The sequence below is a fragment of the Amphibalanus amphitrite genome, unplaced genomic scaffold (genome assembly GCF_019059575.1).
Source record: "Amphibalanus amphitrite isolate SeventyFive unplaced genomic scaffold, NRLGWU_Aamphi_draft 000024F_arrow, whole genome shotgun sequence".
In the NCBI taxonomy this organism is placed as follows: domain Eukaryota; kingdom Metazoa; phylum Arthropoda; class Thecostraca; order Balanomorpha; family Balanidae; genus Amphibalanus; species Amphibalanus amphitrite.
The window spans coordinates 1,490,663-1,510,421 of record NW_024881520.1 but is presented as its reverse complement, the minus strand read 5'-3'; the positions used below and the strand labels follow the sequence as shown (position 1 = coordinate 1,510,421).

The 19,759-nt window shown below is 51.7% G+C and overlaps 1 protein-coding gene across 1 annotated transcript in view; it reads left to right on the top strand.

The window, feature by feature from the left end:
* Positions 1-2,431: 2,431 nt before the first annotated feature.
* LOC122393155 (microtubule-actin cross-linking factor 1-like) overlaps positions 2,432-19,759 on the top strand; it is a 215,643-nt gene continuing 198,315 nt past the window's right edge. The window contains exons 1-2 of the mRNA XM_043389195.1: positions 2,432-2,673; positions 4,019-4,238. Coding sequence (XP_043245130.1) covers positions 4,139-4,238 — 100 coding nt within the window. The 5' untranslated portion in view covers positions 2,432-2,673; positions 4,019-4,138. The remainder of the gene's footprint in view (positions 2,674-4,018; positions 4,239-19,759) is intronic.

The window sequence follows — 19,759 nt, the reverse complement described above, 5'->3', positions numbered from 1 at the left end:
ATTGCTCATTGCTCAATGGTGATTTGATGAATTGCAAAACAAATAAGTTTGACACTTACTTGGTCAGTGGGTAGCTTCCAAGTAGCTTCAAGCCTGGCATATCACAACCCAGAAAATATGTGAGGTGAGATTAGAAAAGAACTTTCCAAACCACCACTGTCCACTGTTTGACAGTTTCATAATCCATAACTTTGATAATGTAAAAAGCTACCAGGTCTCTTGTTCCAGTTCTGCCTCACAACCATGGGAATGATTTTGTTCTATATATGTCTACACAGTCTGGTTCGTTTTCTCTTCGTGTAGCTATCTAGCCCCTTGCAGCTGGTCGCTCAACCATAGATATTTATTGAAGTGCTTACAGACAAAACCTAGTGCAGGGTCCTTAGTGGCCCATGTGCAACATAAACCTCATGGTCCAGCTTCCAGGATTCTTGAGGTCCCTCAACAAAATGGTGGTGTAGGTCCAGACCGTTCTCCTAAGATCCCATGACAAGTACTGAAGGTCTGCATTCTGCAGGGTCTTGCAGCATACCAAAATTTTGAGGTCCTAACCCCTGGGTTTCCATGGTTTTACGGCATATGAAATGTTGAGGTCCTGGGTTTCTAAGGTCTCATGTCACATGAAATGTTGATGTCCTGGGATTCCAAGGTCTCAAGGCATATGCAAATGTTGAGGTCCTGGGATTCCAAGGTCTCGCGACATATGCAAATGTTGAGGTCCTGGGATTCCAAGGTCTCGCGGCATATGGATGTTTTAAGGTCCTGGGATTCCAAGGTCTCGCGGCATATGGATGTTTTAAGGTCCTGGGTTTCCAAGGTCTCGCGACAAAAATGACAATGCAAGGTCCAGGATCCATCAAGGTCCCAGACCTTGGACTCTGCGAACCCTGGATCTCGGATCTTTTTGGGACCTTGGCACAAGTCTGCCTAACAGTGTTCTATTACCTTCTTCCTGGTGTTCATTTAGAAGCGCGAGTAATTTCAGCGGGGAAGGGACTAAATTAACTTTCCTCAAGTGCTCAGATATGTACTGTGCAATTACACCGCTAACGGTGTTAATATTTTTCTGTGTGCGGGCGGAGCTTTAAATATCCGGAACTCCAGATTTGACCCGATACCGATCGGATGGTCGGTGTCGGGTCAAAGCTGGAGTCTCTTGTCTTGTCTTTTCGCACTCACTCAGGGGCGGATCCAGGAAGACTCCAATGGGAGGGTCATGAATCGAAGTGAGGCTCCTACCTATTCCCGTCCCAAAATTAAAAACTCCTGCCACTTAATTTTGATGGTGACCTAATTTCAGTTTATATTGCTAAGCCGCAGGTGCCTCTGGCAGGTTCATGTTGCCGCTGAAAGGAACGTGGTGCCCCTGACAAGCCTGAAGTGCCCCTGACAGGCACGTGGTTCCCTGACAGGCCCAAAGTGCCGCCCTGCGAGGCCGGTGGTGCCCCTGGCAAGTAGCAGGCCTGTGGTGCCCCTGGCAGACCTGTGGTGCTCTTGCTAGGCCGATGGTGCTCCTGAGAGGCCTGTAGTGCCCCTGCCTGACAAGCCTGTGAGTGTGGGCCCCTGACAGGCCCGTGGCGCCCCTGGCGGACCTGTGGTGCTGCTGCTAGGTCGCTGGTGCCCCTGGGCCCAGGCAGGACTGTGGTGCCCCTGACAAGCCTGAACTGTCCCTGACAGGCATGTGGTGCCCCTGACAGGCCAAAGGTGCCCCTACGAGGCCGGTGGTGCCCCTGCTAGCCGCTAGGCTTCTGGTGCCCCGGACAGGCCTGTGGTGCCCCTAGAAGGACTGTGGTGCCCCTGGGCCCTGGCATGTCTGGGGTGCCCCTGACAGGCCCGTGGTGCCCTCGCTAGGCCTGTGCTGCCCCTGGGGCCTGACAGGACTTTGGTGCCCCTGACAAGCCTGAAGTGCCCCCGACAGGCCCGTGGTGCCCCTGCGAGGCCGGTGGTGCCCCTGCGAGGCCGGTGGTGCCCCTGCCAGACCTGTGGTGCTCTTGCTAGGCCGATGGTGCTCATGACGGGCTTGCGGTGCCGTGCCCCTGACAAGCCTGTGGTGCCCCTGGCAGACCTTTGGTGCCCCTAGGCCCCAGGGGGCATGACCCATGTGAACCCCTCCCTTGGATCCGCGGTCCGCCACTGCACTCACTGGCATATCGGTTCAGGCGTCGGCGTAGAAACCGGCGGGGGACGGGGGTCATGACCGTCATGACCTCCCCGAATTTTATTCCCCCTCTCAACTTTTCCTGTAAGTAACCCTGGTTATGATGTAGGTAGATATTACTCTTATCGAATTCTGGATACCAGGAACCTTCACCAATCCTCGTTTTCGCCGATAGTCTCACATTGTCTTCTTGCTTCTTTGTTTTAGTATCCGTTTCTTTCCAGCGGTAGCAGAACACATTGGTATGTCGGCAAAAATGGCGAGGATGTGCGCCATTCTGTAACCGCGCGGCGGCAGCGGCGGCAGTCGGTCGGCTGAGGGCGCGGGGGGTGGTTGCGTGGAGTCGCGTGGAGTTGTGCGTTGGGCATTTTGGTGCAGACTCCGTGTCCACTCTAAAACTGGGGTTCGAAGTGACATATTTCTGGTGAAATAGTTTGTGTTTTGTGCTAGTACTAGTGAAGGAAAGCAGTGATCCCAATTTGATTCTGGTGTGTGTTAATTCTGGTGGATAGAAGGTGTGTTTGGTTCTTTGTTCATTTGTTGGTTCTTGCTGAATCGATAATGGCTTGAATATTTATCAAAATATAATAATTTTACTGTTTTTTTGTTGTTGTAAAACATTGATCATTTCTATTTTCTTGCATGTTGTGTATTTATTGATTTTGATTCATTTTGTTTAGGTTGCCACATTTTAGGACCCGCGTTCCATCAAAGCTAACACTATTATGTTATTTTCTAAAAATAATAATATGTGTATGTGTGAAATATATCCATGCAGGTTTACTTACTTGGGTGCCTCTAGTTACTGTTACGGATGCTGGTTTCCGTTCTGCATACCTTGGTGTTGTGATCAATATAATGCCACTGGGAGTAGGCCCTTGAAGGGGTTTCAAAGGATCGGTTGAAGAACCATTCGATCCATGTCTACCATTCAGTGGTTTGCTGCACACTTTACTTGCAAACAATGCAGCTGCATATTTTAATTGTCAACCCCCTAAACTGTTCCTGGTGTCCGCCATACTTTTGCTTTAGTTTCCACACACATAAGTGATAATTTTACCATTTTATTTTGTGTGCAATATAAGCAACCATCTTAGATTGTTATGAAATTAATCAGAACTGGCGAAAGTCAATTATTCAGAACCATTTAGTTTATATTAGGAGTTAGGACCAAAACTCACCTTGATTATTTTGTCATCAGTTAGTCCTAAAGTGTCCTAAATCAGTTGGTCCACATCCACACTAATCAGACAGAACTGTCTAATTAAAATGTCTCATAGCTGTATGTGTGTGAAATATGACCCAATTTTGTATTGCAACTTATATCATTTTTTTTTATGTCCAGCCTCAGGGGCTAGATTCTTGGGAATGGGTGTCATGGGTACCTATTGGGTATGCTTACTTATGTGCTTTGGATGGGGCCAAATACTTTAAGAAGTTAATAACCCTAAACAAACAAAAATTTCTAGTCATGGTGGCAAGTATTCATGCTAAAATTTTGAACCAGTACCTACAACAATGCAGATGTGTATTGCGTAACATGGATAATATTGAACTACAATGATTTTAATGAAGATATGGTATTAATTTATGAGGTTTCTTGATAGTTTTAAAACTCCACATTTTTAAAATGCTTTCAGTTTGCAGTTCACAACACCTATTAGTAAAACTCAATAACAATTGCATTATTTTTCCTTGATACTTTTTTCATACATTCTTCATAACCTTGTGTCTTGCATGCAACATCTCTAACCCCAATGTTCATAGTTTTGTGTTTTCTAACCCTGTTCAAGCCTCATTGCTACTTGCTAGCTTCTTTCCTTCTGGTCTCTGTAATAACAGAGGTGTGCTGGTTTTCAGACTGACCCGCCCAGCTGTGCTACTAACCGAGACTAGCCTGCGGCCTCGAGTCGTTCGTGCCGTCCGCCCGTTCCGTAACGGTCGCCGTCTCTCTAACGCCGGTCACCACTAACATGTGGCATGGAGATTGACCGGCAAAGTCTCGAGGAGTGGGCGCGCGACAAGCCGCTGAGCATTCTGCAGCTGGACCCCGTCGACCGGGCGGTGCTCCGCGTAGCAGGTAGGTCCGCCTCGGCAGCGTCGCCTCAGCGCTGGACTTGCGAGGCGGCCGGCACGCATGCATTGCTTCGTTTGCGCGTCATGGATACAGCCAAGTGTCCCAGCCAACTAGATAACACGCCCCGCAGGTTTCCCATGAGAATCTGGTCACGGATGTGGGCATTGACACGTTTTTATTTGAAGAACGCCCAGGAAAGCCTGCAATAGTGGCGTGTGCCATACAGATAGTACGAGTACTCTTGATAGGGACAAGGGAGCACACTCATTTCATCCGATGTTAAACATTGCCAGAACCTATCAGTGACATTGATCCAAAGTCAACATATGCATTGGCGAGACAGTGGTCAATAGTGAGCCTGACAATGGTAATCCCGCGATCAGTCTACTGAAAGTAGCGTCATATCCCCATAGATAGACAGGCACAAGGCATGCTTGTCACTTCTGGTCCGGTCAGTCGGCGTGCTTCCCCAACGAAGACTGACAGTATCGGTAAGGCGGTCCGCGGTGGAATATGATGGAAGGATAGCGTGCAGCGCGGCTATGAGCTAATCACCAAGCAGACCGTGTCAGTTAGCCTATAAAGACACCCCTGCGAATATCGCTGCAGTATCCTGGAATAATGACATCACTGGGTCGCCCGAGACCGAGGGTAGCCTGCCCTCCGGGCTGAATCTTCAACGGCTAAGATGGATTGAAGGCAAAAAAGGACTAATATGTATATTGGAAAATGTCACTAAGGGGCGAGTTCCCTCGAGGGTAACCGATATTTTGATATAAATACGTCAACCATTGATACTTCCATGCACAGCACCTAGTTTACCACCAGGCCAGCCGGCCTTTAGTGTTGCCCATGGCCAATGTCTGCACTACTGACTCCTGAGCCAGTAGACGTCACTTGCTCCACCATCGCCCTGTAGACCCGGCTGGACAGCTCGTCTTCCAGCTACATCCCAAGCTCTGAGCTTTACTGGCGCACCTACAGAGCGGTTGGGTCCACGGCGCCGTTTGGTGTATGGTCTGGTGACCAGCTGCCCAGTGCGGTCGCTCGGAACAGGACCCGTTCATGGTAGTCTTGCTGGACTTGTATCCCACAACGCACTGAAACTTTTCATGGAGTGCTGCTCTCGGTTGTAAGAACGAACGCCTGCATTTAGCAATAGTTAGCTGGCATTTCTGCAATAACGGAACACATCACGTGGTGAGTTAACATTCACTTGTCCCAATACCTACCCTAAATAGTAAACCGAAACACACAAATAAACGGTACAAAGATGAACGTTACAAATAATGGAGGGCATTTAATATATGCAGGTCATGCTCCCTCCATCCTCCGTATTAGTCATGTAGCTTGCGGCGCCGTAGGCCGTGGTCGCCCGGACGCCGGACCACTGCCGGTCCCGTGCCGTCCAGTGCCGCTCCGGTGGCCGTGTCGGCACGGGTCCGGCCGTCTCCGGCCGCGGTAGCGTCACTTCCGGTCGCGGGGAGGGCCGGCAGACCACCTGGTCCATCCGCCAGCTGCTGCCGCCGCACCCAGGCGCCTCGACACCCAGACGCCTAGACGCTCAGACGCCAAGACGCCCAAACGTCCAGACGTCCAGAAGCTTAAACGCCCAGACGTCCTGACGTCCAGATGCCCAGGCGCCCAGACGTTATCACTGTCTTTGAGCAGACTGACTGGGCTACAGACGTTAGCTTGGGATTGGCATGCAATGTCCGGTATGGTGTAGTTATATTGGATGGCGTGGGATGTCCGGTACAAGCACCGCTGTCATGCGATGTCCGGTGCGTTTACCTCCGTGGCTCATTGATAGGCACGTGAACTCATCCGCAGAGACGGCACCTTGCCAGGGTGGTATATTAGAGAGTTCGAGGCAGAGCTGTCAGGGCAGAGCCGCAAAACATTCCATTAAGTGGCTGAATCGAAGAGGTTAAATGCTCGATTGAACCACCGCTGATGGACCGATCTTTGGACGCTCCCCGTATCCTGTCGCGAAACCACCATCCCTGGCGGATTTATTGATGTAAATGTTTACTTCATGTCCGTAGAGTTCATCCTCTCGCCTAACTCGCCCAGCCTTATCCGCAGCTAACCCATATGCTCGTGCAGTTCGAGTCTTATCTATCCTGTCAGTGACTTCAGCTGGGAGTGCTTCGAACATCTCCGACCACGTCACCCATCCATTCCATCACCCCCGCGTCCACCGCCGCTCCCCAGGGACGCGCTAGTATCCCACGCGCACGTCCGCGCTGCTGACCACACCAAATGCTGACTGCTGAGCTGGTGGCTGATAAGGCAACTCTGTGCTGATCGCGCCCAATGTCGACCGTCGGGCCAAGCGTCGCCGTAGGCTGTTGTGTTTGTATAGTCTTTTCCTCGTTTTCCATGGATGTCATTTACTATTTTACCGTGATTATTTTCTCCTGGTTTTTGCAGTAAATATTTTTTGCCTCTTTGTAATTGTGTGCATCTCTCGCGCTCTTTCTCTCTCTTTCTCCTTTTCTCTTTCTGTCACCCTCTCCCTCTCTTCCTCCTTCCTCTCTCCTTCCCTCCCTTTGCCAGTGTCCCCATCTCTGCCCAGCGCTCTCCCCCCCAGTCTGTCGGTCCATATGTGGAGAGAATACAGCTGGGCGCATCAACCATGCCACTGCGAGACGCACCTGCGTGGGGCAGTGTCGGGTAGGCTTGAGAGGGGCGGGGTAGCCGAGAAGTATGGTACAAAGCTGGATCGGCAGAGAGGGACGGCTACCGGGGGGCGCCAGGACCGGCCCACCACTGACTTACGCTTATTAGGGAACCGCGCATTAGATCAGCGTCGTACCTCACACTTTTGTACCCGGTACCGTCCCTTCTCTCTATTTATCCATCCATTTATCCAAGACACTGCTGAATCGAGATGTGGTCTATGGACTTCTCTGACAGCCTCTGACTGCTGAGTTTGTCTAGTCCCTGGCTTAGTCTCAGTCTAGTAGGTATTGTCTTTGGGCAGCTCTTAGACAATTTGTGGGATGATCATGGACAAACGATGGGTGAATCCGAACACTAGTCGCTCACCAAAATGACTGACGGCCTCTCTGAAGTGCTGGCTGACCCAACACAACTGTCAGGCCAGTAATGGGTCAGATGTCCGATCCCTGACAGGCCGCTCAGACTGTCAGCTGTGGCGGCTGATTCATGTGGTCGATGGCTCGATCTGTGGCGTTGGCCGCCGGTCTCGACTGCCCACTGTTGCCAGTTGCCACCGTATGGTTCGGCTTGGTCGTGATACAACTATCGGCCGCCACCCACGCCGCAACCCTTTTTAGCACCGGTGTGCTTGTTTTGGTATCCAATATCGTTTGTTTGTGTAGTGTCGATATGGACAACATGTCACCGAAGCAAACAATGCTACTCATTTCAATTACAGTACTGCTAATAATTCAACAATGCTACTTTCCAAGAAGTTGATGTCTCGCAACTCTTAGCGTTTCTGGACTTAACCTAAGCTGCTCTAACCAACTTAGTAACTAAGACGAGATAGGTTCATAATGCGAAAAGTGAATGCCCAAATAATATAGAGCATGACTCGCCACCGTTCCTGGCCGTTATTTCGTTACCCGGCGCTCTCGTCACGGCTTCTCGGGCACGCGAGTCGTGGCGATGTGACGCCAGAGCTCGTTATCAGAGCTCCACCTCCCGCCCTCCATGGAGACGCAGCTGATCCGCCTACCGGGCTCATTAGGACAGCACACGACGAACGGGACGGGACGGTGGAGAATAGAGGTGCAACTTTGGGCCAGGAGTGCCCCACGGAAACCATTTCTCGGCACCAGAGGGGGTGATGAGATTTTCTGCACTCATTGCAGTTCAGGTCAAAACAGACATGGCTGGCATCTGTGCCTATGCATGCGCTGCGTCCATTCCGCACTGCAATCTAGAGTGTCCAATCCGATGGGTAGACCCGACCATCGTTTGATCATCCGCTATCGTACTGAACCATCCGCGATGCTACTCCTGACCGTCCGTTCGTCTGTCCGGTACCACCCTGTCGCGTTTGACACCACTCGGGCGGTCGGGCCGCGCCGCGCCTCACGTATGGTATCGATCGACCCCAGGCCTCGGCGAGGTAGCCTGTATGACTCACTCACCGACAGACAGCCGGGCCGAGTCGGCGGAGCGTTACACGGGCGGCGACGGCACCCGACGACAAAATGTCGTTCGTGCAATGCGCGTCAAGGAGGAGATTGATTTATAAAGTCAAAAATCATGCCAAGCTATAATGAGTTTTTGACAAAACAGGAGGCTGATGAGCTTAGAGCAACAGCCCTTTCCGACAGTGTTTTGGATAGCGGACTCATCTCGCGCACAAGGTTCGTCCCAGCGTGGGATGCTCGCGCAATCGTACAGTGTCAAACAATGGGCCTGTGACTTGAGTGAATCCTGCCATAAATGAAAAAATCTTAAACCTGTTGGCCTGAGGCCTGAGGGGGATGCTTTGTGAGGTTGTTGGTCGCGAATAAATAAAATAATGGAACAGCCAACAGGTTTATCGGACATCGACCAACTTTTGGGTAGGCACCGTAAAATGAAAGTTTTTGATATTAGAAGTGAATTCGACGCTTTCATAGTAGGTATTTCAAACATGTTGATTGTTACGCTTCTTAAAAAAAAACGGTTTGATGATGTGTTGGAGTTGGCGTTCCGTGAAGAAGCGTGCCCTCCAGACGTTTTTTTTTACCCTTTCTGTTCATATTTCCAGTCCTTAAACGGTCACCAGTATTGTCATTTCCACTCGGGAACGTGAACCATAACTCTTCCGAACGGCCTGTCCAATCAATATGTCATCGAGACCACCGGTCGGGAAGCATTTTGTTCTCCGCCTTAGGCCGGCATATATCCTACCGAACCGTCTTCGCTCGTCGAACTTGCCTGGCGGTCGGTTCGGGCTTTGATGAACCCGTGGAGTTCAGATCCACTTAGTGTCATCAGTACCTGTCATATCAGCGAGGCGCAGAGCCCTAGCGCTGTGAACTGTGAGCCATGATATATGAGTTGTGTGATAAGATCTATGATCTGAGCTGTGGGTTGTAAACACCTGTGCCGTGAGAAGTAAGCTGTGAGGACACGAGCGTGAGCCATGTGTACGAGCTTGGGTGTGAGCCATAGGCTGAAAGCTAGGTCATGTAGGATTGAGCTGAAGCCTGCTCTATGGTCCGTGATGGCTGATAGTGGGTCCGGACTCTGACCAATGGGTCCCCAGTACCGCTAACCGGCTCCGCCTGCAGTCGGTCTCTCCGGTACCACAGCTTCAGTGACTGAGCCATCCGTCAGCGCTCTCCTCGGCTCTGTGCGACATGGTGCTCAACCAAGACACGCTTGACTACCCTCTGAGTTCTGACCATATGGGGTCGTCTCATCGCTGACTGGTCGTGTGTCATCGCCCGGCGGGGGAGGTGTCATCCTCCGCTCTCTGCTGAGTTGCCACTCAGTGTCATCCACTGCTCGTTGCCTGTGCCAAGGCGTCATCCGTCGCCCTGCAGGGAGGCGTCATCGCTAGCTCGTTAAGGAGGTGTCATCCACCACACTGTATGGAGCCGCCATCCACCACCAAGCATATCGCACAGGACGGTGCACACTGCACACTCGACGTTATGTGCCGGAGTCGCGGCTCGCTGCCCACCCCGCCACGCTGACTGCAGGCACGATATCCACCAAGAACGTACTTAGATGGTTGTGAGCGACAGAATGGCCAAAAAGAGGAAACACTGAGGTGGAATTGGAGCTGTTTACATTCGTCTTCTTTGGTACGATGTCCCCGTTCTTGAGTTGGAACGCCCTTCTGCTCTGAGGTCTTCGCTGAGCTGAGTGGCCTGAACTGACCAGAGTTTATGCCGGTGCTATTCATCCAAAGTCTGTGAGTGTGATCCACGAGGGACCGCGCACCCCCCTTTCGCCCAGCCCTGCACCATGTGCTGCACCTGTGAACACCTGGGACAGAAGAGGGCGGAGAGAGTCTTTTCTGCACTGCATTAGCGGGCCTGTTGGGTGCAACAACATTTGCAGCTGTTACTAGCGCCTATTAGGTAGCGCTCTAAGCGTTAGTGGGCGCTTAAAAGCCAGCGCTCTTAGCGCTCTCAGTTTCTACGGTAAACGCATTAAGCAGCGTTGTTGAGAGCTGCTCGCCTTCACAATTACCCATCGTCATATGATCGATGGTGAAACATGGCGCCAGGTCCCGAAACACGCTAGTAGCTGCTACATTTGTGACACCAATCGAGAGGTCAATAGCCCCTGGCGGTGCCGGCGCCCCAGGCCCACAGGTGTTGGCTGATAGTGACCTGGGGGCTGGGGTGGGGAGGAGAGGTGAGTGTCCCGGCCTCATCCCTGGCTGGGGTGAGGGGAGGGTATCACTCGTCCTCCCCTCACTCTCAGCCTTCCAGTTAGCTGTTAGACACAGAGTTTGGATGGGCGTTTCGATTACTGGTCGGTGCCCGTTCCGCTGGCTAATGCCTCATTAGGCAATGTTTGGTTATCTGCCACGGCATACATACCACAGTGGCACTCACATCCGCCGCTGAGTGATTGTGAGCGAGATGCAGAGCTGCAGGCTGCACCGGAAGCCTAGTGGCTGCACTACACTGTCTGGACGCCACTGATGCCAGATGCAGCCACTAGCCACCTCCCCGGACCGTACCATTAGACTTGACATTTATGACGTGGCCGGTGGCTGCTACCGAATTCCGCTCCGTGCAGCCCGTGTGTTTCATATGCTCCGATCCACGCAGCCATGGAGCCACCTCCGTTCCAGGCGGTATGGAGGCTCCCATGGAGGTTTCAGACCGCTATGAGTGCCGTCGTTTGGCGCCGGTGGCCGCGGAGCCCAGTGGTCGACGGTCAGTGGTCAGTGGTGAGCGTTCAGTGGTCAGTGGTCAACGGTCGGTGGCGGCAGTGGTTCCGTGGACTTGGCACGGTTAGCCGTGCTTGGCTGAGTTTTAGCGGATCACCAGCGGTACTCCATCACACTCGTCGGACAGGCTCCACTTGGTTCGACAAATCCGATTCAAATTCATATCCATTCAAAGCGGGCTTAGTAATCCCCCGAAGCCGTATCATTGACCTTTTACACCTGTACAATTTGTTCGAGCGCTCAAACCTTCTTCGAACGTTTAGTTATGAATATTTTGTAGGAGCCCATTAATCCCACAACCTTTTATTACTATTACTGTTCGTGAGCTAGGTCTTTATGTTTCACTTTTGCTATGAAATCATGACATAATTAAACTTTTAAATGCATTTGTAACCAATGGAAATACCATTCCAACGGTACTTTTCACTTTGGTGTCCCTTCTGGGTCTGCGCATTCCAAGGCATTTTTATGGAGAGAAATAGACCATCTACCTATCTTGGAGATACCACCCATATCTGTTTACAATCTGTTGTCAAGAGAACCATGTGAGACTAACAGGCCGTGTGGTTCTCGATAACCAAAATCGCAAGATGTGCTTCTAAGGAAAAAGCAAAACAAAACGAGTGAAATGTGGTAAGTGTACGCCACAGTATCGTTAATGTTACTTTTTTGGTAGTTTTGAATAGTTCGTTGAATGGAAAACGATCTTTTCAGAAACCTAGTAACGGCGTGAGTATCCTAACGTGAGTGCTACCTACGCTTGATATCGATTATTGAATACGACAAGACGAAACATAGTGCCACGTGGCGCCTGCTGCTGGGTTGTGGACTTGAAGACGGTCTTACATTTGTATTGTGCAGTAAGCTACCCAAAAGATTGTCTCGAGTGGACGCGACTGCAACGGCGCCTGAAGACAAACATTGCAGATCCCCGGACTAAGATAGATACGTGTTTGTCAGAAACGACGCCCCATGTTCAGTGGAAGTCAGGCTCAGTGCAAGCTGGACGCCTGACCAAGTATTTGTAGAAGATTCGCCTGAGCGGATTTGCCCCTTGACTGCAGGCGTTGTGTTGATGTCATCACGAGGAAGTGGGCTGACGGTGAGTATTTGTCGCCCACACTGCTGTCGAGTGCCGGACATGGCTCGCGCAATATGCAGTGTGCAGGTTAGGATGCGTGGCAGTAGCATGGTGACCTGAGGCACGCCGTGTCAGTGCCAACACGCTTTTGAGCCGGACCTTATTAGCAAACGACAAAAGCTAAAATCGTATGATAAACTAAAATCGTAGAGAAATCGTAGTGATCGTAGAAATCGAAGTAAAACCGTAGTCAGCTAATATCGAAATGGCGCTGCGCTGAACCCAAATCGATGTGACCAAGCATGATAATTAAGGACTGGTCGTGCGCACTGTGTTGCGATCTTCCCACGAATTCTAAGATATCCGGTACTCACGGCGCTGGTAATGAGCTGTTGGTAGTGCAGAGAGACGAGAACAGCACTGCGGTGCAAACTGCACGGTATCATGCACTGTCTTTACCTACCTACTGCACGGGCTAACTGCGACACTGGCCCTTAGATTGCGAATGATGGTGATGGCAGTGACTTAAGAGTTGTTCGCGATTGACTGATATCACTATCACTCACTTCGCACTTAGGTCATTGCGGGTGTCACAGCGTCTATCTGAGACAGTGTTCGGCTGGGCGTGGCCAGTGCCGGTCTATCCCCTGAACCACAGACGTTTTGCGTCCTTCAGTGTCGTGCCGTGCTTTGCCGTGCAGTGCCATACCGTGCCGTGCCCTATCGAATTGCTGATTTGCTGAGCTGAGTCGTTACGATCGGGTCCAGTCGGGCCGGAGATGGCGGACAGGGGTCCGATCCACACCTATCGGACGCTGTCGGCGGTGGGCGCCGCAGGTAAGGAACGGTGGGGATACTCTGGGATAGGGTACTTTTGGGATAGAGTAAGGAAGTTGGATTGGGATCAGGGAGTAGACAGTACCGTGTTGGCGGTTAGAGTGGGCGCCGATGACCACTGTAGTCCGGGCGCCCAAAAACCCCAATTCATCATCATCATTGGCGGTTGGAGCAACATGTAAGGACGAGAGACGAGGCTCTCTTGGTAATGGCAGCGGCAGACAGGTAAGGGCAAGGGACCGGGCTCATAGCTTGAGAAGACTGCCTTGCTTATATCTCGATTTCAGAGGAAATATCTTCAAAAAATCCGGCCTTTGCCAAATGTGAATGCCGTGAATCGTGATCGAGTTCAACTAGCACCACTTAGTGTAAATTGTTGCCTTTTTGCCTTGCCTTGTGCAATGGTGACAGGTCAGCGTTGCTCGGCCGGCCAACAGTTCGCCTGCAGCCATGGTTTGGGCTGCGGCCGGGCGCCCGCTCCCGCCGTGGTCCGGTACCTCGCCAGGCCGGCGTTGCCCGTTACCCCCGTCCCCTGCCCCCGGTAGCCATTTCCGGTCGGTTCAGAGGCGCCGCCGTCCGTCGGCAGCCCGGCAGCCGTTAGCCCCATCATGGCTATCAGGCGGCGCGTATCATTGTGGCGGTCGGCCCCCGCCGCGGAATGCGGCACACCAGCACCCCTCCCCTCTGCCCCCCTCACCCCCGTGCCCCTCCCCGGGCGTCTGACAATGCAGCTCTGCCGTTGGCGCCGATTCAGGCCCGGGTTACCAAATGGCAGCTGTATCGCCCGTATTGTCGCCCGCTAGTGGAATGCAAATCAGGAGTACTGCTGTAATGATGTGCCCCTAAATGGCGGTTATCTGACGGGGTGGGGCTCATTTTGCGTTACAAATTTCAGTACTACACGAAACGAGCGATATAGCTGCCGTTAAAGTTGGTAGAATTACTTCATTGCATTCTGAACAAGCGTTAAAGTTTCTGCCAGTATACACCCATGAAGGATCAGACGACACTATTGTCTTGTTATCAGCTCTTCAGTGGATCGAAACCTGTAAGTCTCTGTGATAAGTGTTCGATAGACTGACCAGACCAGTGACCAGTGGTTCTAGTGGTCAGCAGACCATAACTTAGTACCCCCGATAGCTGTGTTAGTAGGGTGACCGGTTTTGCAAAAAGTTTCGAAAAGTTTTGCTCCCCAGGTCTAATCTAACGTATTTGGGGGTGCTGATCACGAATCCGGCGGAAAAAATATAAAATTCGAATTTTTTTTTACCGCCCCGGCTCTTTGATTATTGCCGGTTTTCTCAATTTTTGCATGTTTTTGAATAATATGATGAATGTAATGAAAAAATATTAAAAATGTATCGCTAAATGCATGTACCAGTCGATTCGGCATACAGCGGCGTCGAAATCGGCACGCCGCCTGCTTCACCGGCCTCGCAGGAAAGCATAAGGCTCGGAAGGTTTGCGTTAGTTACCCGATTCTCTCCATAGATGGCGCTGGCGTAGCCGCCCGCCGGCCGGTCGTTGCCGTGCCGTTCACAGCCCCGGCGGTCACTTGCGACCGTCGTGGTCGTTATGCTACGTCTATCAAAGCACGACAGAAATGTTCACTTCATTTTTATGTTACTTCAGACATATTTTAGACCTAATGTTGAATTGGATAAATGACTATCGTGAATTGGCGAAATGGTGGAGTGCGCTCGGGAGCCATTTACAATAGCGAGGAACGTAGGTGGATTGATCTGAGTAACATATGACTCTGCGTTCACTGTTGATATGAAGTTTATTCACACTATGTAGTATGTAGTCGGGTGACAGAACAAAGTGACTAATATACCTTGTGTACGACACATGGATGAAGCTAATGCTACTTTTTCATTTTGTTTCGGTAGGCCCGTTTGTTCAGAGCGTAGCCGTCCTGTCGGTCTGCGCCTGTTACAGCTGTGACTGATTCGGTGGTCAGCTTTACAGCCCTTTCGGTGGATTGGGTATGGCAGGGGACCCCCGTTTTGGAGTCTGTAGAAAGTCGCGCAACTCATCTTCGCTCATGTGTCGTACACAAGGGGGCTCAATGTCTCGGCCCTCGTCAACCGCTCGCTGCACGTTAACCAGTTCCATATAGTTGTTCGCTTGAACGTTAATTTCCGGCAGCCGGAAGTGCCGAATGGGCTGCTGCTGTGGCGGTGGGGGTGGCAGCTTTGGCGGCGGCCGTGGCGGCGGTGCCGGCGGCGGCGGTGGTGGTGGTGGTGGTGATGGCCGCTGCCGTTTCAGACGCCGCTGCTGCTGCTGTGGCGGCGGCGCCGGCGGCGGCGGCGGCGGCGGTGGCGGTGGTAGTGGTGGCGATGGCCGCCGCATCTGTCGCCGCTGCTTCTGCTGTGGCGGGGGCGGGAACGGCGGCTGCTCCTGTCGCTGCCTTTTTTGACGAATGCTCTGGATTATTAATCCAGAGCATTCGTTTTGGATTATTAATTCGTTTTGCATTCGTTTTGGAGCATTCGTTCCAGAGCATTCGTTTTGGATTATTAATCCAAAGCATTCGTCAAAAAAGGCAGCGACAGGAGCAGCCGCCGTTCCCGCCCCCGCCACAGCAGAAGCAGCGGCGACAGATGCGGCGGCCATCGCCACCACTACCACCGCCACCGCCGCCGCCGCCGCCGCCACAACAGCAGCAGCGGCGTCTGAAACGGCGGCGGCCATCACCACCACCACCACCACCACCACCACCACCACCACCGCCGGCACCGCCGCCACGGCCGCCGCCAAAGCTGCCACCCCCACCGCCACAGCAGCAGCCCATTCGGCACTTCCGGCTGCCGGAAATTAACGTTCAAGCGAACAACTACATATATGGAACTGGTTAACGTGCAGCGAGCGGTTGACGAGGGCCGAGACATTGAGCCCCCTTGTGTACGACACATGAGCGAAGATGAGTTGCGCGACTTTCTACAGACTCCAAAACGGGGGTCCCCTGCCATACCCAATCCACCGAAAGGGCTGTAAAGCTGACCACCGAATCAGTCACAGCTGTAACAGGCGCAGCCTACCGAAACACCGGGCCTACCGAAACAAAATGAAAAAAGTAGCATTAGCTTCATCCACGTGTCGTACACAAGGTATGTTAGTCACTTTGTTCTCATGTCACCCGACTACATACTACATAGTGTGAATAAACTTCATATCAACAGTGAACGCAGTGTCATATGTTACTCAGATCAATCCACCTACGTTCCTCGCTATTGTAAATGGCTCCCGAGCGCACTCCACCATTTCGCCAATTCACGATAGTCATTTATCCAATTCAACATTAGGTCTAAAATATGTCTGAAGTAACATAAAAATGAAGTGAACATTTCTGTCGTGCTTTGATAGACGTAGCATAACGACCACGACGGTCGCAAGTGACCGCCGGGGCTGTGAACGGCACGGCAACGACCGGCCGGCGGGCGCCATCTATGGAGAGAATCGGGTAACTAACGCAAACCTTCCGAGCCTTATGCTTTCCTGCGAGGCCGGTGAAGCAGGCGGCGTGCCGATTTCGACGCCGCTGTGTGCCGAATCGACTGGTACATGCATTTAGCGATATATTTTTAATATTTTTTCATTACATTCATCATATTATTCAAAAACATGCAAAAATTGAGAAAACCGGAAATAATCAAAGAGCCGGGGCGGTCAAAAAAATTCGAATTTTATATTTTTTCCGCCGGATTCGTGATCAGCACCCCCAAATACGTTAGATTAGACCTGGGGAGCAAAACTTTTCGAAACTTTTTGCAAAACCGGTCACCCTACTGTGTTAGGCAGACCATGACCCGGCCTCCCAGTGGTCAGCGAACAGTGAACAATAACCGTTATCACTCCTCTTATCGTAGATCTTCTACCCATGCGGAACACAACCAGCATTACGTTGAAATACGAAGTGGCTTTACTGTGATCTTGTCATGGTGCGTGAATAGGTCTAATTGCGAGCTGTCATTGGGAGTGTTCTTATGTGGCGCGTTCCACCCGCTGGCTGTCACTACTGCCACAGCGCCGCGTTCTCGAGTGGGCCAGTCTGTTTCTCACCAGACTCCCGGCAGCCAGCTGCTGAGATGATCCATCTGTCCCAGCTGCCGCGGCCTCTCGTCAGCTCCCTCGCGGATGTCTGGGTCGAGTGCATCCCCCGTATCGCCCGTCTCAGTTGATAAACTCAGCCTCTGCGACGGGCTCAGATGTGCAGCGCCCATGCACTCTCCGCAGTTTTGACGTGCCAGTGGGTCTGCCAGATGGTCTGGTCTGGTCATCGATACTGGAGTGAAAAATATTGGTTACAGCTTTGCTGGAACGTAGCGGTTATTTTAGCTGCTCTGCTATGAAGATCAGTGGTAAATGGAGGATGGGGCTGATGCCGCTGCAAAGAGGCGGGGTTCGTCGGAACTATTTCTTGCTGTTCAGCTGAATAACATTTGGAGGCGTTATGTAATCACAGTTGTATCTCTACAGGATCCCTGACTACTAAAAATAAACATTATTATCAATAATGAACATCTTGTTCGATTCGACTCCGCTTCTCACATATCAGATAAGAAACTCATTCTGAGACGCTGCGCTTGGGGCGGCGGCAGTCCTAGTCCGTCTCGGCCGGCTTTCGAGAACTCTGGTGGCCGCACTATGGCGTCAACAGTAAGACCCCAAACACCCAAGAATAAACACGATCGTTTGCATGCATAGCATTACTCTGCATATAGGTGTTCGTTGATGGGTGATCTCCGGTTACCTTCCATACACGCACAAGCACACAGACTGGTGACAGGTCGGAAGTCGAGGCTAATGATGAACACACAGTATGCCGTCGATGGCGCTTATATTGGGAGTTGGGAGAGGTGCGCCTTCCGACCCAGTCTCAGCAGACACTCAGTCCCGTCAGTAATCAGAAGTAGCGCAGGATGTCCGCTCCGAGAGATTCCCTACTCGACATGCCCTTGTTCGCTCGGGTGACTTACGCGATTCTTAGAAGTCTGTCCTCATTTTCAACTCGACCTGCCGGCTACGGCCAGTGAGAGGCGGCGGACACTGAGCGGACTGAACTGTGTGTGCGCTTGGTGCATCGTTTTATCAGTTTATCGTTCAGAAATGCTCGCTCGCTATCGAGAGTGAATTGTGCGTTAGAAGTGAACTTCAGACCTCATCACTGCCGAATGTAGCCGTATCTGCCATTTTACGATGGTGAGGCTCCTGTTCTGTGAAATAAATCGTAAATTACAAAGTAGTCTGTGAGATAAGGAATGTGCATGGTAATTATGTCATAGTCTAGTAATACGAATGAATGGTCAATGGATGAATGTATGAATGAATGAATGAATGAATGAATGAATGAATGAATGAATGTATGAATGAATGAATGAATGAATGAATGAATGAATGAATGAATGAATGAATGAATGAATGAATGAATGAATAGATGAACGATCAAATGAATGAACAAACGAATGAATGAATACTTGAATGAATGCTCCCTGTATCCCCTGGTTCTCGGTCCTCGTGTTCCATCGCTGTCCCGATCAGTTGGGCGGAACTTGTGCCGTTATAACGACCGCTCACAGATATGGGCCAATTTCACGGTCACGGCCGATTGCTCCCACAAAACCGTCCATAATTTTCACATTATGGCTCATGGCTGCCATGGAGGACTGTCAACTCGCCCCACAGTCCTACATATTGCCTCCCAGGCAATTTTCACTACATCTCCACAGTGCCCGTCCCGTCCCGTCTTGTCCTGCCCCATTCCATTCCATTCCATTCCATTCCATTCCATGCCATCCTATCTATTCTTATCCCGATCCAGTTTGCAGAGCTCCAAACCTGTCCGCTCGGCCCCGCTCTGATATGCAAAGTGATAGGGCGACGGCGCACGACGGTGCTAGACCCATGATCGGATTGGCTGCACTGCAGGGATAATGCCCATGGCCAGACCGGTCGCCTGGCTAGATGTGGATGTTAAGTGTAGACTTGAGCGACCGGTGCGATCCGCAGTTTGTCAGCCTAGGGCAGCCGTCACGCCGACACATTCAGCGCGTTACACACAGCCCTGTCGGCCGGTTGGAGCGGGGCGGCGGCGGCCCCTGTCCCGTAATTGTGATCTACAATGCGGCCGCTGCAGCGTAGCCGTTTTGCGGGTCGAGGCCGCTGCGTCCCGATGCAGAATAAATAGCACACCGATCGCCGAGCGGTGACCCGGCTCCGTTCAATTCAGCAGCGGCTGATGGGCAGAGCGATATGCGGCCTACTGTGAGAGGTCTATGGGTCACCGGCGACCTCAGCGGGCGATACAGCGCCACCCGCTGGTGTTCTGCAGCTCTGCCCGTCGCTTTTAGTGGACTTCTTAGTGCTTATCGCCTCCTGCTGCTAAGTAAACTGCTTAACTCGCCGGCTGATGTTGACAGCCCCCCCCCCACGGAGAGGAGCTAATGACCTCTCCTGATGACTCTGTCAATTTCTTTAAGGCTGGCCTGCTCCAAATCGCTCGAGAGAAAGACGGGTGAGGGAGAGGTGCTAAACTCGCGAATCCAATTAAAGATCCTGGCACTGACGTACCTGCTACATTAGAGGTTGCATCTGGGTCAGATGGGAGGACAGTTTTATGTGCGTGATAAAGATGCGCCTGTGCGATTTGCACGCAGGGTAGAAGTGCTCCCATAAAACATCGGCTTCGAATTGGTCAAAGTGGCGGCGGTGAGTAGT